Source organism: Coturnix japonica, chromosome 6 (genome assembly GCF_054131305.1).
Source record: "Coturnix japonica strain WE chromosome 6, WE-NBRP24, whole genome shotgun sequence".
Classification (NCBI taxonomy): Eukaryota; Metazoa; Chordata; class Aves; order Galliformes; family Phasianidae; genus Coturnix; species Coturnix japonica.
This window is the reverse complement of record NC_140668.1, coordinates 23,118,444-23,141,893: the sequence shown is the minus strand read 5'-3', so window position 1 is coordinate 23,141,893 and position 23,450 is coordinate 23,118,444. Positions and strand designations below refer to the sequence as shown.

Sequence of the window (23,450 nt, the reverse complement as noted above, 5' to 3'; positions counted from 1 at the left end):
AAACCACAAGGTGCCATCTGCAGCAAAGCAGTGTGTGTGCATCAGCAGAGAGTCCAGTGTGCAGAGGAGAGCCAGGGGGCTGCAGCCAGGCTGCGATGCGGAGCCAGAGCATCGGAGGACGGTGTGCTGCAAGTCACCACCTGCACAGACATGAGAAGAAAGCACAGGGCAATCAGTAGCTCAATACCCCAGTTACCCACAGGACCTCTGCTCATCATCCCTCAGCACCTTGAGTCCTGCACAGAGCAGTGCTGGGCTTTAACTTACTGCATGGGTCCCAAGGCTTTGGGTTCCCCTGGCTGGCCTCCTGGGGCAGCACAGCACACAGGGGTCTTCCTGGCCTACAGAACAAAGCACGGAACACTTCAGCAGCTGCTCAGCCTGGAAGGGCCAGCAGGACTGGCATCAGACTTCCTCAGAGGTCGTTAGGTGTAAGGCTGGAAATGAGCACATCAGCGAGCAGCACAGCAGAGCATGGGACAACAACAGCCCTTCCAGAATGGGGCCAAGCAGTGCTGCCCCTCTGCTCAGGTCAGAGGCTGCCTGAGGACACACAGCCCTGCCAGGAGAAAGGACGCACTGCACAACGTGCTCCTGAACCTGTCTGGCTTCAGGGCTGCCCAGGTCACCATCCTCCAGCTGCTCCAACCTCCACTATGCTGCAGGAGAGCCCGGTGCCACATGCAGACCCCAGTGGAGCTGCCAGGACCCCCAGCACCCCCCAGCTGCTCAAACACGCCCCTGGGGGGATGGCAAATTGCTCTTTGCTTCCTGTCCAGAAGTTCATCTAAATTCACACCACAATAGTTTTGGTAGCAAGATAATTAGGAGGTCAGTCAAACATACATACAAACTTACAGCCATACTGAAAGAAAAGAAACAAAGACATGAATCAGCCCCACAGAAATGCAAAGGTTGGAAGCTGCTCCCCTGCTTTGTCACCTGCCCTGTGAGCAGAAGTGCAGGTGCTCTCATATCCCAGCAACACAAACCAAGTGAGGGCAGGACAGCAGTGCAGGGAGCTGCAGAACTGGCTTTTATCTATGTTCACTCTCTGAGAACCATTTTCTAAATATAAACTGATTAAAAAAGAAAAAAGAAAAAATAAGAAACAAACACATCAAAACACAAAAGAAAATGAAAATATCAAAAAAACAAATAGAAATCAAAGGGATTTATTTCCATCAACAAAAATACAGAATACAAATTGGAACTGGTCCCAGCCCCATTGCGCTACTGGCAGGCCCAGCTGCTGAGCCCCAAGCCAGAGCTTCTCTGCTAATTCATAAGGACCTCCATCTGCACCAGTCTTGCGTTCGTGTCTCCAGATGTTCTGTAAGGGATCATCCCAGCAAACGTTATCAGGGCACGAGCTTGAGATCGCAGCTGCTGCAAGACACAAAAATGAAGAAGTTCAGTATCTAAAAGTGCCACAGCCCAATGGAGGGGAAGTCGGAATCCTCTCTCTTTGACTTTCATTCGTCCGGTCAAGGGAGGACAAATACCTGCAGCTGCAAACTGAGGCTGACCCAATGGCTGAAGGTGTCCAGCACAGGTTACAGAACCCAGTTACCAACCCAGTTAATGCAAACAGACTGCCCAGTTCACAAGGCTGCTTAGAAATCGCTCTTATAGTCTCAACACTTCTCTGCTGTCATTTCTAAGTCTGCTCACAGAGGTTGTTTCACCCACTTCTAACCTGCTGCTTTCCAGAGGACATCAAAATAAGTCGTAGATGAAGACAGCACAGCAAGTTGTCTGGTTCCTGATTAAATACGAAGAGGCCAAAACCGTGGCTGACAGGGCTTAGGAGCAGCGTGAGTTACAGCTCTCTTTGCCTTTTTGGTAGCAATGATATTGGAGCCAATCTGCTTTTAAAAACCAAAGCACCGTGATGAGTTGCAAGCAGCAGCACTTGGGGAAGAAAGAACGGAGGTTTGCAGAGGTTAAGAGCGGCCTGGAGGTCTGGGTGTTCTATTGGCTGTAATCAGTTAATGAATGTGAAAGTCACTTGTGATTTAAAATCACTACAAATAAACGAATTCCATTCCTTTCATGACCTAATTTTGCCACCCAGACAATGCCCTTGGGCTGCCCAGGAGGAGCTGCTCACCCAATGGGGTTGGGGTGCAGAGCACTCAGGTGCTGCTGTCATGCCCTGCATAGCAGCACTGCAGCCTGGGCTTCCTGTACCTGAGATCTGACAACACACATCAGGCCAAGAGGGACGGGACTTTGCTTTCTCATTCCTAAAGCCAATTAGTGCATGTGTGTAAATAAATACATAATCAAAAGACTCGAAACAGCCTATGTAATTTCTCTGCAAAACATAGAAAATGCATACAACCTCAGCTCTGACTCCAAACCCAACAGTTTCTAAGTACAGCACATTTCATCTCTGAGATGGAATAGGAAATGTTTTCACAGAGGGGCTCTGGACACACCATTCCTCTCCACATTTAAATGTCTTCATTTCTTCCCACCTGATAGTGCCCACAAACCTGTCTGCATCCCATAAGTGACGTTATAAGAGATCCCCTTTTGTGCCTCCCATCAGCTGGTGGGGGAAATGCACGAGCACCAAGTGTAGCAGTTAAGTCAAACCCACCCTGGTCAGCCATTTAAACCAGGCAGCCAGACCAAGCAGCACAGTGCCCAAAAGCTGTCCGGCTCTGTCTGCCCATGTCACTACAGAAGCCAGCCAAGCAGAGGAATTAAATGCCTTTCCCAAGAAATAACTTCTGCACAAAGAAGAGGGAACAAATGAAAGAGGCAGAAATCAGGTTTTTGACACTAGCCCAGATGTTAGGGCAAAAACAGCCATCCTAGAGACACAGTGCTGCTCACAGCTGCTAACAACTGAAGAGCCCACTAGGAAGGTGACTGCTTATTTCTTCTTGCTAGGAGGTAGAAGTATATTGTAATATAATTTCAAGACATTTAGAACAAAACCCCTTCCTTCTACATAGGTAAAGTTACAAGAGACTTGTCCCAGGGTGAGTAACTGAAAAGGCCCCCCATTTGAGAGCAAAGACTGACAGAGACATCCAGTCAAAGCCCAATCCTTTGAAAGACAGAGGACAAGGAACTGCGAAAGCCTGCTGGACAGCGAGGGTTACATGTTATCTTACCGAATCTCTGTCTTCTATTACCCGCTGGGGTCTGGCAGGAGTGGCAGGGCTTGTGCCTTTCATCCGCTTGTACTGGGTAAATAAGATATTCATGGTTGCAAGCAGCACCTCAGATAGATTGTGCCTGATCTGTGCAAAGGAGGGAAAAAGAGAAGATGTGTTGCAAAAAGAAATAGCAGGTTGACAGAATCATTAGCTTTGCTCACTGACATCAGGAAACCAAGAGCTATGACTGATACCCAGCCCAATAATGGCAATATATGAATGGCTACCCCTGCCATGGCAGCATGATCTTGGGACACAGACAAAACAGCTGCATCTTCATGTTTAAAGCAGCAGCCCAGATGGAACACTGTGCAACTGAAGAACTGCAAACAGTCCCTGGTGACTCATCAGTCACCAGTACTGCACTCATTGCTACACACAGGCAAAGCAGAAGAACTGACAGCAGGTCTTTACTTTGCATAGTTGCTCTGTCTTAGGCTGCTGCTGATTGGCCTGACACTCTCCAGTCCATTTCCCAGATAAGAGTAGCTTGCAGAAGAGCTTCTCTCAATTTAGCATGGTGCACAATAAGTCAGATTGGGAGAGCAGGGGCAGTCATCAGCATCAGAACCCAGGTGCTGCACTACAGAGGTGAATCTAACTCTGCAAGTTCAGAACAAGTCAGATCTGCACGCTCCTTCTGCAAAGTGGAGATAAGATTTCTGAGCACAGACTGCAGTGCTCCAAAGAGGAAAGAGCTGTAAGCCAAGAGCCTACTTGTATGAATGCAAAACAATTCCATTGTATTTCCCTTTAAAGAATTATGAGATTATGAGGTTTTAAGATACTTTCAACAAGGGAAAAGTGTTCTGGGAGCTAAAAAACTAGGAGGCACCACTTACTTCATCACTGAAATTCCTGAAGGCAGCAACTCTCTCCTCCACGCAGTCCTGGCTGAGAGGTACAAGCTTCAGGCGCTCAATGATCTTCAAAAGGAGAAGCACAAATCAGGGCAGGTAATCAATGTTCTATACACTGTAGAAGTAGTCTTTTGAAGTGTCAGCGCAACACTTCCAACTCCATTCAAGACTAATCATTTCATTGTTACTTATTGGTTTCTCACTCCACCTGGCTCAGTGGGAGAAATCATTTATTCAAGGACTACAAAATACCTCCAGAAAGATGTCCCTGGTCGTTAAACAACAAGAAATACATGTTGAAATTCCTACAGCATTGCAGCACCTTCTAACTCATTAAATGTAAGGTTTATTTTAAGTGACGTTAGGAGACATCCTGGGCTTTCAAGGGAATTAGTAAGGCTGCACTTCAAACAGAACCCTTTAAACTTACATCAAAGGCCCTGTCAATGTGACCGGCGTGATACTCATCAAAAAACGTGATTAAGTCTAGCAGAAGGTAGAACGTGGAGTCAATGGATTTCTTTGCACTTATCCCTTGAGCTTTGTACCTGAAAGAAACCATTTCACAGTTTTATTGAGCAAAATGGCAACCATGTGGAAGGATGCACTGGTAACTCTTGGAAGCAGAGACATCAAGCACAAGGACAGAAGGCATCTAACAAAGGACAGCTTCAGCTTTCCTGAACCAAGAGGCAGAACTTTCACAGGTTCTGGCTTTTCTTAGAAATCATTTCATCCACTCTCAAATTCCCATCAAATCCCGAATTTGTTTCCTTATGAACGCATGCACTTTTCATACTCATGCAGAAAACTGAGACACTGACTGGAGGCAAATGCAGTACAGTGCAGTCTAACACAGTGTTTTACAGCAAACATTTCCCCAGCACAACTGCCTGCTCCAGGCAAGAAGTTAAGGAATGGATTGAATGCCGTGTGCTCTCCCCAGTTTACACTTGCCAGGAGGCAACTTAAAGCTCAAACTCAGACCACAGGTTTGATTTTCCCTCACGTCTGCTGGGAGTGAGGCTCTCACTAAGGCAAAGTGGCAGCAATCTCTCTGCTTCCACCTCCCTCAATGAAGGGCTGGCTGAAGGAGGGACTGGCAAATGTCACCTGTCAGAAGAAGAAAGGCACGGGCCTCTGACTGAAATCAATTCCTTCTCTCTCGTATCCACCTGCCCAGCCTGGGAGCTGCAAGCTTGCCTGGTTTATTTTAATTCATCAGAACATTTCAGGAAACGCAGCCAGACATTTCTCCCAGGTACCCAGGCTTTGCCCTAGTAAAATATGAGAATTGTCCACCGCAATCACTGTGACAAAAGGCATCAAAAAGATGATGATTAAACAAGTCCCAAAGCTATTTTGCAATTTCTACTTCTCACAGCAGCTTATTATTCCTACCTTCTGGCTGCTAATGAATCTTGAGCACTGCCATCTCTCAGGTGTGTGCCCCAATTAACACACTGACACTGCAGCCGATATTCCTTTTGGTTTTCTGCACCTCTTTCTTTTTTAAGCACCTCGCTTCCCAACCTACGTAACAGCATGTGGAAACATAACCCATTTTATTCAGTGCTCCTTAATAGACTGCCTCCCGGCTGGTAATCCTGCAAATCTCTTTTCCTGATCCACCTACAGGAAAAAGCTTCTTGCCTGCCACTTAAGACAGATAACCTTTCTGGCTTCAGCACTTCAAGCACTGACCTTTTTTCTGTCTTCCAAGTTCAGGCTGGATGGCTTCCTGAGCAGCCTGACCTGGTGGGAGGCACATAGCCCATGGCACAGGGTTGGAACTGAGTGATCTTCAAGGTCCCTTGCAGCCTCAGCCATCCTATGATTCTACAACTCCTGAATAGACTACTGTAGATGCAATGGTTCAGCAGCAGAAACAAAAACAGATGCTAACACTTGCTGAGCTGATGGAGCTGTCAGCTGACCCAGGCCAGGTCCTGCCCTACATCTTACCTCTCAGCAATGGAATGGGCCATGTTCTTCAGCCGCTCCTTGTTGGACTGGGGAGCGCTGATCTGGGGCACAACAGGACTGAGAAGTTTGTTCATCAGCTCTAAGACTTTGTCAGGGTTCTGTTGATATTAAGGTTATACACAAAGAAAAGCAGCATGACAAGACTTCAAAGTCACAGTAAAAGCAGAAAGGTTTTACCCAGTGACACCCAATGCAACCTCAGAGATGCCTCCCTCCCCCAAACAGTCAGCACCACCTCAGCTGTAAGCAACATAATGCTGATAGCTCATGTGAAAGAGTGCTGAAGAAAAGGATCAGGCAGCATTCCATTCTTCTCTAAGACACTGGCCACTGCTGTAATCCCCTTGTCTCAAATATATTTCAAAAGGAAACGAGTACTCATTGTAAAGCTCAACTGTGCAGTGACCTCACTGCAGCCTTCCAGTACCTATAGGGAGCCTACAAACAGGAGGGGAATCAGCTCTTTGAAAGGGTAGATAATAGCAGGACAAGGGGAAATGGTTTGAAGTTGAAGAAGGGCAGATTCAGGTGGGATGTCAGGGGGAAGTTCTTTACTATGAGATTGGTGATGTGCTGGAACAGCTGCCCAGAAAGGCTGTCGATGCCTTGTCCATCCCTGGAGGTGTTCAAGGCCAGGTAGGATGGGGCCCTGGGCAGCCTGGGCTGGTATTAAATGTGGAGGTTGGCGGCCTGTGGCAGGGGTTGGAGATTCATGATTTCTGAGGTCCCTTTCAACCTAAGCTATTCTATGATTCTATTGCAGAGTTCAGTTCAGTATTAGTTACACTGGGAAAGCACACGCCAGGTAAGTAACATCACTGGCCAGGATAACATCACGCATGGGGCAATAGCCTCAGAAGTTGACAATGATCAAGAACCTGGGATGTCTCAGTTCAGAACTAAATGGATAGCAATCTATCCAGGTTAACTCACCTACCCTCTACAAGCAGACAGCTTCTGCTGTAGTAAACAGCAGAAATTATCTACTGGAATAAAGAAAATCACTAAGATTCAACATAATCACAAGGAACACGCTTAAAAAAACATGGGGAACCAGGTACTTATTTAAGGCAACACGCTGGAAATATTTACCTTTGCAAGGTCATATAGTTTTGCTGCTTCTTCAAACAATCCTTTATTTTCTGCTGCAGAAGCCACTTTGTTAATAATAGGCTTTGTGTCACTATTAAACTTGTCTATCACTCCAGGCTACAGAGATGAGACCGAAATAAAACAAAAGCAGAGAAATCAGAACACTTAGTGTTCCTTAACGCTCAGTCAAGGCAATGAATATTTTATATGCTGGATTATGATGAGCATGGCCTACACATTTCCATGGGAACACACAAGAGCCATGTTAAGAGTACAAAGAGCTCTTGAGAGAGAGCCTTCCTCTAGAATGGAATCAGCACTGATATGTCTGCAGCTCCTAATTCATCCTTGCTTATGTAATTTTCTGCTTTAAAACTAAGACTGCTAAGGTCTGGTTTTACACAAAAAAAAACCAACACAAGAACACAGCTATACCTAAAAAAAAAAAAAAAAAAAGGTTACATTCAGGCTAACATCATTAATCTAAAAACTACCTATCTTGCAAAGAACATGAAAAAGAACTGATGGAGATTACTGAGTTACCCTGCTCCCCTGTGTGCAGTGCCACTGCTTTGAGACTGACAGGAATGTGCACTTCACTGGGGTTACCCAATGAGATTTGTGTCTACAGTTACAGCCTCAGCCCACAGGGATGCAGCTCGTGCTCCCTGACATGCATCCTGCAGCATCCGATACTTGAAAAAACAGCATTATTCCAACACAGCAATAATGTGGGCTGATGAAAAACAAAGAAAAGAGAGGTAATCTCTGTGCTGCTTTGGAACTCAATGCAATCTGTAGCTGTTAGTTTGAAAGCAATTATCAACTCACCTTCCGACTGCCGTCGTTTTCCAGCTTCCCGAGAATCATATCAAACTACATCCGGGTAGATGTCAAGTAGGAAAAAAGGAAATGAAAACAGCCAAATTGAACGTATTTCACAACACATTTTACTAAGTACAAAGGTGCAGTCATGGGAGAACAAAAAACAACGATTGATGTCAAAATTAACATTTGTATCTAAGCAATGCAGAAAAAGACCCCATTAAATACCTCCAATGTACTACCATGGGGAGGAAAGCACAAACTTACCTCTCTGCTTTCGATTACTAGTTCACTAACACAGCGAAAGAACATATTCTCTCCTTGGCTGTCCTTCTCATTCCTAGAAAAGAGGGAGGAGGAGGAGGGCTCTGCTCACAAGGACTTCCCAGGTAACAGCAATGCAGTAAAACATTCAGAGAGACACACGGGCTCCTACCTAAGAAAGTAAAAATACTCCAGAGCTTCTCTTGGATCCGTGGATTCAAATTTACGGGTGTAGAGCATCAAAAGCCGCACGAAGTTCAGACGCCTCACGCCAGGGGGGTCACCAACCTCATGGCTCACTGCAACGTCAGAAGTAATGCTATTGGAGTAATTAATGCTGGGAGATGTTGCACTGATTTTCTTCTTAAATCAGTCAGAATCACAGTCCAGAGCTGTAACACAACTAACACAATGTAGGATGCTGTGCTGGTAAATGTTGCTTGTTTGACCACTTACATAGACCTGCATGGTACTACCAGGACTCAGAAACATTCCCTCAATATAAATGTGCAGGACTTACACAGCTGTGCACTTTGCCCAGAAGATTTCAGGAGCAACTTCAACTCAAACAGGACCAGAGCAACATGAACAGCATGACAACGCAGGCGCTCTGTCCGAAACAGGAAAGCAATTGCAGCTTCAAACTGCGCCGTCAAGAACAACACTTGGAAGTAGAGGAAAGGCTGCTGGTTCACTGCAAAATGGGATTCACCTAGGAAAACAAACACACACACACACACACTCAGAGCTGGTGAAAACAGCTTTGCTCCCAGAACCCCAGCAGCACCTCTCTTAGTGGCTTCTTACCATAGTCCTCCAGCAGCTGCTTCTGGAACTGTGATAGTGTCAATCGGTCTTGTGAGGAGCTGGCACCATCATCATCAAAACACACTTGGCTCAGCTAAAAACACGTTAAGAAAAAAAACAATGCAGATATTTTGACTTGCCTTTGCACAAGGGATGTGCTCAGAAGATATTCATTCCATCTGAAGCAGTGTTAAGATCTGACCAACTAACAAACTGCAGCTCACAACAGCAGGCTCACCTCCAATGCACTGGCAGCAGAAATGCACATAGGACTCAATGGTCCATCTACATATACCATCAAATTTGAATACTGGGACTCAGAACACCCGCTGGGTGATAAACATGATTAAGACTTGAATTTTTTGACCAGTCTTAAATATACCATTTTATTCCTTCTGTTTGACAAGTACTGACCAGTACCTATCAAGCATCTGAAGCTGTAAAAACTGTCTGCTGGAGACAGTGACTTCTTCCTGTCAGCTGACACCAACATTTGAGCCTCCATCCAGAAAGAAAGAAAAATGCACAAAGGATTCTTGCTGTAACAAGCTAAAACTTCTAGTAAGAACAGCCAACAAAGATCGGTGTGAAGCAAAGAACGTGACCCTACCACAAAAGCCATGTTCCCAAACGCACACCTAATAGGACAGAGGGTAAGAGGAACCCAGGAACCCATTTCCCAGCCCTTCACAAACTTGGCAAGGCCAAGTCATGTGTATCACTGCAAAGCACGGCTGCACTGCTGCAGAACACTGGCCCTGGTGGTGGGGAGCTTAGCAGAGCCGAGATACCATTCACATTCGGTCTTAAAGCAAACAAACCCAAACAAGCCCAACAACCCCAACACTCACTTTCAGCCAAAGATAATCCTCTGTCTTATCAGCAACTTCACTCTGGTTATCTGTAATATCGCAACGGCCAATAATGCAATAAACAGCCCTCTTGTATGGATCAGTGTTGTTCCTCAGAGCCCGTCTGTAATGGAGACGAAGCTTATTTTCTGTGGCAGTGGATAACCTAAGGGAAAAAAAAAAAAACAAAGGAAAAACATCAGGGATTCAGGAACAGATACGAACCCATCATCATATGAGGAAACAGAAATCAACATACAGTGCTGCATATCCACAGCAAAGGCATACCTGAAGATGTTCCTTGCATTATTATAATTACATGTTAATTTAAAAGTATAATTAAAACTATGAGGATCATCTTCAAATGCCCACTGCTGCAGAAAAGTCAGAGGATAACCTCTTCTGGAGGCCATTAATATCACGGTAGGTGAGATACTGCAGGACACTCTGTGATGTAGTTGTTTCAGAGAGCACAGTGCCTTTGGAACTCTTTGGGTTAATACAGACCACTCAAACAAGCAGCCTGTTGTGCCAGAAGCCATTTATGAGAGAGACTTCAGCATTAAGGACTGTCATGCTGTTCTCTGCCATGCTATTTTCTATATCCTCTCATAGTGGATCTTACAGAACTGAATCAACAAAGTGCTTTCTAGACTACAATGTCTGTCAAATCTGTGGGCAGATTATGTTTTCATAGCCGTAACAAGAACAAAATAAATCAATTATGGTGCATCTCATGAAAGCGTCTGCAATGAAAACAACGACACTGCCTTCACTGAGGTTGCTCAGACATATGGTGAGCACTCCCCGATGCTCACTAGGAACCACATTAATTTATGTACTGACATCTACACCACTCAGTGAATGCCTTTCGTTTTCCCTTCAGTTATGCTTTGAGATGCACAAACTGGAATGCTCGTGTCCACATTCCCATACCTGAAAACCCCAACGCATTCAAAATACCACAGGATTAGGAACTTTACACCCAAGGGCACATGTCAGAAGCTGAAGATGGATCACAGCTCCAGTCCTGGCTCCCCACTGGGCAGCCTAATTTCCCCACTTCAGTCAATGCCTCAGAGCGCTGCCATCCCCTGAATGCTGTGCAGCCACTGCCTTCTGGTGCATGTGGGCTGCAAGTGCCACAGGGCATCACTGCTCAGCAACAGACCACACTCATTGCAGGGCAGTAGGACTCAATGACCGTTAAAAGTCCCTCGCAACTCAAATGGTTCTACGATTCTATGCATTTAATTGAAATGCTTTGCAACTGGAAAGGTAAATGAGATATAACTTGAAATGCCACAGCAGAGTTTGGAGCACATCTTAAGATGCATTAACTCAACAGCTTGCAACCAAACAAGTATTTTGGCCAGTGGACTCTGCCAAGTACAGGAAAAGCTGCAAGAGGAGAACACGTAGAAGAAGGATCTGAGTGTGAGTGCTGGTAAAACACCCGAAACAAATGCTACTCGCTTTTGTTGTGTGGCATTCTTATGACAACAGGTACAAGAGGAAGTGCTCCCCAAAGGAAATTCAGCTAAGAAAAGCAGTAGAGGACATGGGATTCACGGCAGCAGACCAATCCTGACCTACAGAACACAGTACCCTATCGCTGTACAAGGCCAATCCAATGTTAAATAAAACAAACCAAAAATACCCCTCAAAACCCCAAAGGTACAGCACACTATTATTTCTGAAACATACACTTTGCATTATTTTCAAATAATTCTTTCTCTGCAGGGACTTCCAGACTTCAAAAACAAAAAATATAAACTTCTTACATGTAATTTAGCTGACTAATGTTTATATTTTCTCCCTATTACCAGCAGAAGAAATGTCTGTATTTCTACCAAGCCACAGTCAATTTCACCACTCCTACAGCAGTTTCTACCCTTCACAGCTCCTGCCTGGTTCCCAATTACCTTCTGTCTTTGCTGTTCATGTATTCCTGAAACCAGGTTTTAAACTCTCCCAGCTGATGCTGTGCCCGTTTCACCACGTGCATGGCTGCAGTCAGATCTCCACAGCGCATGCAGTAGTAAATCAGTGCCCAGACAGGGTGTCCTTCGACCTCACCATCCTGAAAACACAAGAAATTATTTACATATCATAACAAAAGCAGCACATTTGAATTATTTTTCTTTATGACGTGCCCTGACATCCAAACACCGATTTTAGTATAAATTCTGTTTGAGGGTATGGGAATCTTTTAACCCGGCCTGCTTGGTGTGCCCCCTTCACTTTGTACTTGAGTACTTTCTGCTCTGTTAAGATGAATGCCATTTTATTCAGATACCTAAACAGAAAGTTCAGGTCACAATTCAGGCTATTTCATTCTGTGTTTTCTCATCAGCAACTGCTAATAAATAAATAAATAAATAAAAGTTTAACACCTGCTCATTCCTCTTTAAAAAGATGAGCCAGAAGCGACCACAATTCCTAGAACCCAGAACTCTCACATTACTGAGCATCTCCACACTTTGGGACTAGCTCTGATCACAGTGAAACTGATTTTATGCATCTTCCATTTTCCCAATGGAAATTCTAGCAGAGGAGTGTGCTGCCTTAAAAGCCATTCAAACAGAAGACCACCAGAGGCAGCACCTGGCTGTGCTGGAGCACAGGGACTTGTGATTGTAGCTCAGGCAGTTACGGTGAGGACATACCTGGAGACCAGGGACAGGTGCAGGCAGCTTGATGTTCAAGTAACTGCGGACCAGTTGGTAGGTGCCTGGAACTCCCCCCAGCTGAGCCTGGTGCAGGTTTCCAAAGACTGTCACAAAGGTGTAATTTTTGTAACTGAAAAACAAATCAAAGATGTGAACCGACTGAAATGCACTTGTTACAAAAGCATCCAGCGACTTTCAGACCCACCAGAATTAGCAATTTAAAGCAAACTACCTTGATGTTCAAGCATTACAAGAGGCAAAAACCCATCAATTAAGGAAGACACTAATATTCAGCTGTCTCAAGAGAAACCATATTTGGAGTCCGTGGCAGACTGCTCCAAGTTCAGCTCCTTATTATGAGGTTCCTCTCATTTGATTCTCACAGCAATACGTTAAACTCAATTGTTTTGCTGGCAATGGCCTTTCCAAACTACTGCTTTAACTCCCAGTGCTGTCACTAAAGAACACAAACACCGCAGACGTGCTTCTCCCCCTCCCTGCTCTGTGGACAGATGCAAACCTTTGGGCCATGGATTTCTCAGAAGGAAATCACAGAGAAGGAGAATTTAAGAGAGAAACACCTGGTAAATGCAGCTTTGAAAAGACCTTCTAGAAGAAGTCAAAGTTTTTAATCAATGCAGATCAGTTTAACAAATATGCGTGTTTGGAAGCAGGAGCCTCAAACGTCTGTATGCTGATGAATCACAGAATCACAGAATTGTAGGGGTTGGAAGGGACCTCTAGAGATCATCGAGTCCAACCCCCCTGCCAAAGCAGGCTCCCTACACCACGTCACACAGGAAGGCGTCCAGGAGGGTCTTAAATATCTCCAGAGAAGGAGACTCCACCACCTCCCTGGGCAGCCTGTTCCAGTGCTCCGTCACCCTCACTGTAAAGAAGTTCTTCCGCACATTTGTGCGGACTTCCTATGCTGTACTTTCATCCCATTACCCCTAGTCCTGTCCCCACGCACTACTGAAAAGAGACCAGACTCACCACTATGGCTCCCACACCTCAGGTATTTATAAGCCTGAATCAAGTCCCCTCTCAGCCTTCTTTTCTAGGCTAAACAGACCCAGTTTCATAGTTTCATAGTTTCGTGCGGGTTGGAAGGGACGTTAGAGATCATCGAGTCCAGCCCCCGGGATTCGAGCCTCTGTGTAGCAGAGCGGCACTTCTACCACTTGCGCCACAGGGGGGATTCGAACTCCGGGCCCCAGTGTTGCAAGGCGGCGTCTTTAACCACTGCGCCACCGGGGCACATAAGTTCCCTAAGTCTCTCCTCATAGGGGAGATGCTCCAGGCCCTTCACCATCTCTGTGGCCCTCCGCTGGACTCTTTCCAAGAGGTCCCTGTCTTTTTTGTACTGGGGAGCCCAGAACTGGACACAATATTCCAGATGAGGCCTCACCAGGGCAGAGTAGAGGGGGAGGATCACCTCCTTCGACCTGCTGGACACGCTCTTTTTAATACACCCCAGTATGCCATTGGCTTTTTTGGCTACAAGGGCACACTGCTGGCTCATGGTCAATCTGTCGTCCACCAGGACGCCCAGGTCCCTCTCTGCAGAGCTCCTCTCCAGCAGCTCTTCCCCCAGCCTGTACTGGTGCATGCAATTATTTCTACCCAGGTGCAAGACTCTACACTTGCTTTTGTTAAACCTCATCCGATTTCTTACTGCCCAGCTCTCCAGCCTGTCCAGGTCTCGCTGAATGGCAGCACAGCCTTCAGGCGTGTCAGCCAATCCTCCCAACTTCGTGTCATCACAAACTTGCTGAGGGTGGTCACTATCCCTTCATCAAGGTTGTTGATGAAGATGTTGAACAAGACCGGACCCAGCACAGACCCCTGGGGGACGCCGCATGAAATACACACGTAAGTTGCAGCAATCCAGTTGAAGCTGATTTCTTTTTCCTCTGCTGCATGCTCTTACTCTGGCTCCTTGCTGAAGACCACCACAAGATTGTTTGGCTAAAAAAAGCTATGCTGAACATGAGCAAGCATCAGCATACCTTGACAACTCATACTAAGGCTGAGCTCCTCAGGGTTTAACATCACACCTGCTTCAAAGCAACTGATGCAAGAACAGCTGTGAGAAGTTACGTATCTTCCCTTGGCATTCATGGAACTGCAGAGGCTTCCAAATACCCCGGTATTAGGGGTCTGCTTTGTAAGTCCTCCAGCTCCCACTAGGAAATACAAAGCTACGAGGCACATCTGAAAAAAGATCAGTTTTGAAGGGCCCGATTTCTACTCCAGGTTGGGCTCAGGGAGGGGGCCAACAGCTGGGGCTAAGGGGCTGTGCTGGGGGGTGGAAACATCTCTCCCTGTTGTGCTGTATCAGTGCTCAGATGGCAGAACTATCTGTAACAAATGCCCACGCACTACATTGCAGCTATTGTTTGCTTCTGAACCATCCTGCTAACATCATGTTGGCAGCTCTTTGATGAGAGACTGTGCTGTCCAGGACTGTGGGCACACACACAAAGAACAACTGTTATTGACAGCTGGGGATTCAGCCTTGGGCTCTCTCTCTACAGCCTTTCTGCCTGCTCCACAGCCTGCAACTCTGCAAACAGTTTCCTGGTCAAGGAGCTTAGGTCCCAGCAACATTTGCTGACAGAGCCAATATGCCACTTCCCAGCGTCTGAAAATCATTGTTAAGTGTCACAACTTCAGCCTCCTGGGATTGTACAGAAAAAACCTTCAGTGTAGAAATGGCACAATCAGAACCTGACTCACAGCACTGGATTTAATCCCAGCGCTGTCCTCATTTCCAGGCAGCACACCAACAGGTAATCAGCATTCATAAAGGGAGTATGGAAAGCAGATTTTTTTTTTGTAGAGGGGAAAATAGGTCTCTTTCCACAAGTGAAAAATCTTCACGTATCACCATAGCAGATATAAAATATTTAAAGGCACAGAAGAAGAAAAGATCTTTTTTGTCTTCTAAACAACCTCCCAATGGATCCAAGGCCTTTTTTGTTGAAACGGTTTTTGACTAAAACAGTTTTATACTCAAGTGGCCACTCTAAGCCCCTTAGAAGGGAAAAAGACAGACGCCTCTTGTGAACAGTACGAAGCAAGTGACTTGTTAAAACATCCACGTGTACTACAAAGTCACTGTGGCTGGATAATGGGGAAATTTGTCAGACTGTGTTATCCAAAGCATTCACCTTACCTTTGTTCGAGGTAGCGCAGCGCCTGCCTCACAAACTCCATACGCACCTCCAGGTTGGTCCGGACGTTCAGGATGTCGCTAGCAGAAACCAGGCGAACGCTGGTCATTTGTTTCACCATGGCCCACATCTCAGAGATGTTCTGTCAACAAGTCCACACGACAGCAATTAGCAGAGAGGTGAAGAAGCACCCCTGTCATGTGGTGTTTTGATGCTTAAGCAAAGAAAAAAGGGGTGGGTGTAACTTCAGTCTGTTTAGATTTGTGATGGAGACACTGGATGCCCCTCCATCCTGCAGAACACAGACTTCTCTGCATAATGCTTGCATCGGGAGGTGACTCTAAACGCTTTACCTGACATAGTGCTCAGACTCCTCCCCATTTCTGGCTTATATATCCCACTTTTAAAAATGCCACAGCATCAGCTTTCCACAAAAATAACTGTTCTGGTTGCCATTGGAAAGTTGTGCAATCAGCTGCAATGAGAAATTTCTAAAGGACTCACACAGAGACTCAGTTACAAAAAAGAGGCTGAAAACCATCCAGGTTTGCTCATTCATAAGGACAAGATCGTATCTATCGGACTAAAATATCCCCGCTGACACAGCAAAACGCTGCAGAGTAACGGCACTGTTAGCTTCAGCAAGGGCAGGTGTTGGATCTCAGCACCTCAAAGCTGCAAGAATACTGAAACTCCGCCTGGTGTCCCCAGCAAAGTGACAGAGCTGCTCAGAGCAAGGATGCACATCCGTAATTCTGATCTGATACAAGCATTTACCACTCAGCTTACGCACAGCTTTCTGCACTCCCTGTCTGCAAAGTGCTTTGATGACTCAGCCATCCTGCAGTACTGCCCTCCAAGCGTTTCTCAAAAATAGCCAAGTTTGAACATTTGTTTTATGGGGTGGATCAAGGCAGCACAATTAAAGGATCGGGGAAAGAAAAGGAAAAGCAGACAGACCATTCCTTTAAAGTCAAGCTTACAGACTTTGGTTGGCTTTATGCTTTGCTGTGGGAGCCTGCCTCGGCTCTAGCAGCTGCTGATTGAACACCCTTTGCTTATGGTTGTTTGCACTCAAAGGACAGCAGGAGACCACACTTTGAAAACAGAACTCCACAGAACCCACTTTAAATGGGAAGCTTTTTTTTATTCCCCCAACAGTTCATTAATCACGACAGCACACTCCACAATGAAATCAGGTTCTTTCCTTCCTCATTTTGTTGAGATATTCACCATGACCAATCTTGTCACAGGTGGGCACTGCTGTGCTAGAGAAGATTGCAGTCCTGGCTCTGTTTGCTGTGCAGAGCCATGCTACATTTTTTGGGGGAGCAGTATCGGTACTTTTCCACCAATTTCAGCAGGCTGGTTTCTCACAGCTGAAAACAGATAAAACACGTTTCCTTACATTAACTTATCAGCAGTACCTTATCATCCAGTTCTGCCACAGCAGCACAAAGGTCCACCAGGTTAGGCTGCAGATGTCTATTCACTATCTTCTCATTATAAATATAAATCTGAAACATATTGAAAAGAAGCAAGTTTAACAAAACCTTTTTTACTCTCCTTCCCCCTCCCCAGACACAGCAGCAGAATCCAAACCAGGCTGCAGGAAGTGTCCCCAGCAGGTTCCTTCTGCCCCCTCCCTCCTTCACCACTCATCATTTGGTGCAGAAGAGGAAGGGCCAACCGCACAGACTTCCACACAGCTCTGAAGCCCCAGACCTGCCTGAAGGCCAGCAGCAACCCACCTGTGTGGGGCTTCTGTGCAGCAAAGCACTGCTCTGAATGCCACGTTAGAGTAATTGCAGCTAATTGCTGGAGGACAAAGATTCAGAAGAAATCTGACAAGGAATGGCAGTGATAATCCCCTCTACCACAGCCTCCTACCAGCTGCTATAGGAGAAGCAGAACTTTACTGTTTTATGGCAAAAGTGTTCAGGCAACTGTAATATGGGGAAACCAGAATGGAAAGTTTGTCCCTAAACATACACTCCCATCCTTCTAATGTAAATCTTTGTCTCATTTTGTCTGCTTCAGCTACTGCTTATTCTACCATCAGACCTTCCAGCTCCCTTTGGAAGTAATCATTCCCACTTTGAAGTATACTTTAAGTATGACCCACTACTGTCATACTTGAAGTATACTTCATTTCTTCCAGCATGCAAACAAGATGCTGAGCTCAGGACTGAGCAGAACCTGGCATCAGTAATAATCACACACACGGTTTTCATTGAGTTCCTGTGATACAGTTTGAGCTGTTCGTGAAGGATAAATTTCAGCACAATTAAAACATGCCTCCTGGCTGCTGATGAGCTGTCTGACAGAATGAAACCCTATGTCTCTCAGCTCTCTGCTGGAACCTACAGCAGCCCCATCCGGGAGCAGCTCTGAAGCCCAGATGTTCTTACACTGAAGCAGGGAGCCAAGAGGAGCTCAGTTGGGGCTGCTTCTCCAGAATTGCACTGTTGGCAGAAGCCTGATGTTGTGCTTCCACAGCACTTCCAGCACCCTGCACACAGCTGGTAGCGCTACAACACACCTACAGGGGGGAGACTGTAACCCCACGGCCACCCCTGCACTGGCACTACTGAAAGGCTGAGCATCCTACATTTGTAAAGCATCTGGGAGCAATGCTGACAGCCTGAAAGCATGGATGTAATTATACCACACGAAGACCCTTTATGCAGGATTACGGTAGAGGTGGAACAAATTAATGCACTAATAATAACCACCAAATCAAATATACACTTTATCAGCACTACCGTGCACCTTATTTTGTGATTCATTTCCTCAAACAGTTGCCATGACCAAAGGCAGACAGAGAAGCAGATGCACAAGCTGCTATCTGGCTCAGCACAGCCTGAGCCAAAGCGCACAATGACAGTAATTGTGCGCAAATCAAGCAGCTCTCTGTGCACTTTGGCACACTCCAATTTGAAAAATCAAGCCCTTCTCTTTCATTTCTCTCAGTGCTGGTGGACAGATTGTCTCAACTAACAAAAGTTACGGCTCAGTTATGTAAAGGTTTATCAGCTTTCCCTGTAAGTTTCAGTAGGAGCCTAATGCCACCAGCTATCAGCTCACTGCTGAGGCTCTGCAGGCCCTCATTGGTGATCCTGTTCAAAGGGGATGCAACATGATGACTGTCAGAATTAAGACTTCAGCACACTTTCCCCCTCACGCAGGCATCAGGAAGCTGATCCTCCACATGTGACAAGGAAGAGAAGGTGAACTCTTCATTTACATAACATTGCACTTTGTCACAAACCCTAAGAAACACTTTTTGAAAGGTTAAAATCTTCCATGTCCTATACAAACTGAAATGGCTTCTGCAGTCACTTACGTCATTCCTGATCTCCTCTGGACACAAATACTGTTGAGGACAGATGAGTACACCCTCAACAACGTCAGACCACCCTTCTATATGCTCTGACTGCACTTGAATCCAGGGCAGACATCCCCATGTTGTACCTTTCATACCATTTCCCCCCACCCCAACCCCAGCACACCCACCTGACGTGCATACGCCATCTCCACGCTGTCCAAAGAGCTGCGGCCTGGAGGGCCCGACTCACGGAAGTAGCTGGGCTGAGGAACAGCAAGAAGAAAGGTGGTCACACATCTGCACCTGCACCCCCCACGTTAGCTTTCTGAGTACTTTATATGCAGAAGGGACAGGGCTACCGCAACAAGAACATCAGTGTATCTCGTTAGCATTTTATAATTGCAATTCTTCATTTTTGCTTCCTGGAAGGTTGCTCACTGTCATAGAGTTTACTCTGGGATTGAAACGCTTCAGTTATAGAGCTGGAGGACAGGTAAGAGTCAGAGCAGGGAAAATCTGCCTTCTTCCCTAAAACTCAGAAGATGATACTGCCATAATATTCCAATGCCACACCAAGCTACCACTGTAAACATTGCCACCAGTCACATGTGTGTCTTCAGTACAACACCTCCACGTGTAATTATTCTGGTATTTCAAGTCTAGGTTTTGAAAAATAAAATGCAATCATTTTGAAGACAGATCCCTTTGAGGTGAACACTCCTTTAATATCAGCTGCTGTTCGGGTAGCGCTAGAACCATGACGGTCTGAAGATAAAAGCAAGCCAGATACAGAAGTATCATATTCATTATGAAGCCAGCTGAAATAGCTGGGGCAAGGGAAGAGGAATAGACAAGCTTTTAGGAAAACAAGCCAGCGTTCAGGGCTGAGAGCAAAGCTGGCTGCGGCTCACTGCTGCCATAGTGCACCCTACCAGCACTGCAGCTTTGCTTTCCTTATGCCAGCAATCTGGGACTTCAATACCTGAGCACACAGACATGATCACTGCCAGGTACTGCCTGAGGACATGTCCCAGTGCTTCCTGGAAGAGCTCTGCTCAATAAAACTGACTCACCTCCCATACAAAGAAAAAGCATAAGGATAAATGCAGCAGCAGAACTGCTGTTTGCAGCCCTATGGCATCATGCTGCAGCAGGGGGACCAACACTCACCAGTGACCCAATTGACATGGATTTCAGGAGAAGGACCAGTGCTTCCTCGTGACCTACCTGGCCCAGACTTCAGGAGAAGATCTGTGAAAGGGAAACCTGCCTCGAGGCATTAACAATTTCTTGTTTCAAACAGGAAGAGATGCAGGTACAGCCTTCAAAAGAAGACACCTTGCTGGTCTGTATCCCAGCTTTGAAAAGAAACAACACAGACCTAGGAACTTGCTCTGTGCAGTGATGCTCCTGGGAAGCTTCCCTGTAGTAACTGGTGTTTTCTATTGGGTCCCACTGCCTTTACACTGCTGAGTTTGCTCCTGCAAACTGCCTTAACCCAGAGTCCTGAAGTGGCAAATTTTATCAATGTAACAGCTAATGACAAACGAAGTCCCATGACTGTGAAAGCTGATCCGAGCTAGCTGGGCATTTATATGTGAAGGTAAGAGTAATGACCTTTGTTCATAAATAAACACGTAAGAAATGTGTGTCATTTGTGCTTTTGCACTGTTGGCTAAAAAAAATTCTTTTTATTCTCTGAAAAGAGATAAGTGAAGGCATCAGAGATGAACACAGGGCAGCCTTCAAATTACCAGACTTCATTTAGTGCTGCATTTATCTCTCAGTAGCAGCACAATGCAAACAATGTCCATCAGACAATGAAACCAGATGCATTCAGACATTAGGCAGCACAACCAAAATGCCTTACAAGAAAATAAATCCCACTTTCCTTTTGAGGCTAAACTTCTACTAAAAATATTCCTCAGAGTCATTCCTAACAGGCCCCATATGAAGAACTTGCACCTCAGTGCCAACTCATCTGACACAAATTCCTTTAAACCCACCTAAAAAACAACTCATTCTTTGTTCTACGGAACAAAGAGGCTGGGCTTTTAAAGCAGGTTTCCTGGGAAACAGACGTGATGGCAGAAATACTTCCAAGCCTTTCCTACCCTGTGTGAGACAAATTGCAGTTATTTAAAGTAACACTAAATTATGGATGCCGTCATTAAATACTGATGAGGTTTCATCTCCTTCACCAAGGGAAGAAGGGTCCGTTTTGACTCGGTGTCACCTTTCAACCAGTGTTCTGACATCAGTGGCTGGGGTTTATTTGGTGTCTCAGAATCCTTTCCCTCCTGCTGCACCATATCTGCACGGCTGCCCTTCCAATGAGAGCTGTGTGACTGACACACTACAACCCACAGGTGAGGATCCGAATTCAGAAGTGCATGTCTGCAGCTAAATAACAAATGCTCTGGGGTTTCCTGCTTTTGCTGGTTTCCCTCCCTTCCTTCCCCTCCGGTCATAGCTTTACCCTTGCTGCTATGCTTTGAGCATCACCTACTAACAATCTGCCCCACCTGAGAACTGACACACTGTAAGTGAACTCTTTTGATTTCCCACTCCCAGCTCGGCCCTTCAGCAGGAAAAAAAAAAATCAGGAATAGCAGAACTTGCCTTGTTTTCTTTATGCTTCTCTTTCCTGTAGCTACAGGCTAGTTAATTTCATCAGGTTTTTCCATCTCGTATTTTAGCTCTTTCTGCAGTTGGCAATCCCTGTCTGAAGAGGCAAACCCCACAGCTTAGGAGATCTGGGGAAGGGGGAAAACATCCTTTGGCAGCAAGTCAAAGCTTACTGAGTTCTCAAGCAAGGAAAAGATTATGAAAACTGTGTCGAGAACAGCAGCCAGGAGCACACTTGAAGAATCGTGTTTTAGGTCAGCTTCTTGAGTAGAACTGGAGCAGCAAATACAAACAAAGCAAAGTGGGTAGCGCACAGAGGGCTGCAGAAGCGCTCACATCTCTGCGTATCCACACTCTGATGTTTCTTCCACGGCTTGTGCTGCTCCTGTCAATCCCATTTGCTTGCCTTGAATTTAGGTCTGTCCAAAAGATTCTTCAGAGCTGTGGCCTTTATTCTATTCTATATTACCCATTCGCAAAAACTGCAATCAGACTACACTGCCACCACCTTCTTATCTTAAATTCATTTAGCCTAACCACACCGCTTTTCAAAGGAGCCCTCCTTTATCTGCACTCAGCTTCACTTGTGCAAGCACAGAAAGCTGCATTATTCATCACCCTCATCTGCATATGCACATTCCTCAGCAGAAGGCTGAGCAGACATTTTGTCAGCACTCCAAACGCCTTGGCCACTAGATGCAGCGCAGAGCCATGCGGGAGCCTGAGCTTGAGGAACAGCACTTAGCTGCTGAACGCTTAGCCAGGAGCTCCCCCCTCCTCCCCAAAATCACCTCATTATTGTTTCCCCCATACAGGAACAGGGCCAGGCTGGAGGACAAGGAAGAGCACACAGTCCTAATGGCAAGTCCTGCGCTAGCTTCTTCGAAACAGGAGCTTTGCCTGTTAATTGGTCTGATTTCCATGAATAATGTGTTGGTATTTCACTCTGCCCAAATGAGCCTGCCCATAGCTTGAGAATTGGCTTGCAGGCAGGCCGGACCCCCGCTGCGCTTGGATCTGTGCCTTTTCAGTTGATTCTCCATCTCCAGAGGACATCAATTAAACCTCTACTATATTCCACAGGCTGTGTCTGTTTGTGTCACACACACAAAAAACTTATTTGACTGGAACAAGGCTTTAGAAGAACAACCTGCTGTGGGGAGGCTACGTAACAGGCTTTTAACACAGTAGATGCACTTCAAACCTCTCAGACCTTTGACTTCTTGAGGCTAAGACTGGAATACATCAAGGATTTTAAATGCTCTTGAAATGACACACCAATGCCACGAGTGCTTTGAAAGGGAGAATGGAGCATTACTGAGTGACAGCGTACACCGAGCCTTTAAACTCATTCATGGAAACTACGAGGGTTTTCTTCCTCCCACCAGCTTGGCACTTTGGCATCTCATGTGTTAGAACCCATTTCAATGCTGAAACATCAGAAAAGGGGTCTGGGGCTTTGCAGAGCAGGTTGCTATACTGCTTCTCCTAGCAGCCAATATCCATTCTTACAAAAGGAGAACCCCACGCCAATAACTGACACTAAACCAAAAGCTGTTAGAAGCTGTTAGAATAGCTGCCAAGGCTTCGGACTCGCATCCTAAAATAATAGGATGGCTGTTCCTAGTTTGAGATTAATTCAGCCTGAATTATTCAACATTTCTAATATTGGAATGGTAGACAGCCTTCTGAGAAGTCACAGTGAAGTGTCAGTAAAATACATTCTGGAGAAGATAGATAGCTTCTATAAAGAGATATATAATAACTGGGATTAACCTATAT

The 23,450-nt window shown here is 45.8% G+C and overlaps 1 protein-coding gene and 1 long non-coding RNA gene across 10 annotated transcripts in view; one reads left to right on the top strand and one right to left on the bottom strand.

Annotated features, from left to right (window-relative positions):
• Positions 1-1,159: 1,159 nt before the first annotated feature.
• The window catches only part of NUP93 (nucleoporin 93), a 55,549-nt gene continuing 33,258 nt past the window's right edge, over positions 1,160-23,450 (bottom strand). For all 9 annotated transcript variants that reach the window (XM_085551660.1, XM_085551661.1, XM_015873836.3 and 6 more), the window contains 17 exons: positions 19,229-19,303; positions 17,140-17,229; positions 15,715-15,854; positions 12,531-12,663; positions 11,787-11,944; positions 9,862-10,027; positions 9,011-9,104; positions 8,724-8,915; positions 8,376-8,502; positions 8,207-8,279; positions 7,946-7,990; positions 7,115-7,231; positions 6,002-6,120; positions 4,467-4,584; positions 4,019-4,102; positions 3,132-3,260; positions 1,160-1,389 (listed from right to left, as the gene is read on the bottom strand). In XM_085551660.1, coding sequence (XP_085407786.1) covers positions 1,279-1,389; positions 3,132-3,260; positions 4,019-4,102; positions 4,467-4,584; positions 6,002-6,120; positions 7,115-7,231; positions 7,946-7,990; positions 8,207-8,279; positions 8,376-8,502; positions 8,724-8,915; positions 9,011-9,104; positions 9,862-10,027; positions 11,787-11,944; positions 12,531-12,663; positions 15,715-15,854; positions 17,140-17,229; positions 19,229-19,303 — 1,971 coding nt within the window. In that variant the 3' untranslated portion in view covers positions 1,160-1,278. The remainder of the gene's footprint in view (positions 1,390-3,131; positions 3,261-4,018; positions 4,103-4,466; positions 4,585-6,001; positions 6,121-7,114; positions 7,232-7,945; positions 7,991-8,206; positions 8,280-8,375; positions 8,503-8,723; positions 8,916-9,010; positions 9,105-9,861; positions 10,028-11,786; positions 11,945-12,530; positions 12,664-15,714; positions 15,855-17,139; positions 17,230-19,228; positions 19,304-23,450) is intronic.
• On the top strand, positions 21,124-22,748 carry LOC146760520 (uncharacterized). The gene is made up of 2 exons (XR_014947722.1): positions 21,124-21,409; positions 22,484-22,748. It is a non-coding gene; the product is annotated as an uncharacterized LOC146760520 (long non-coding RNA).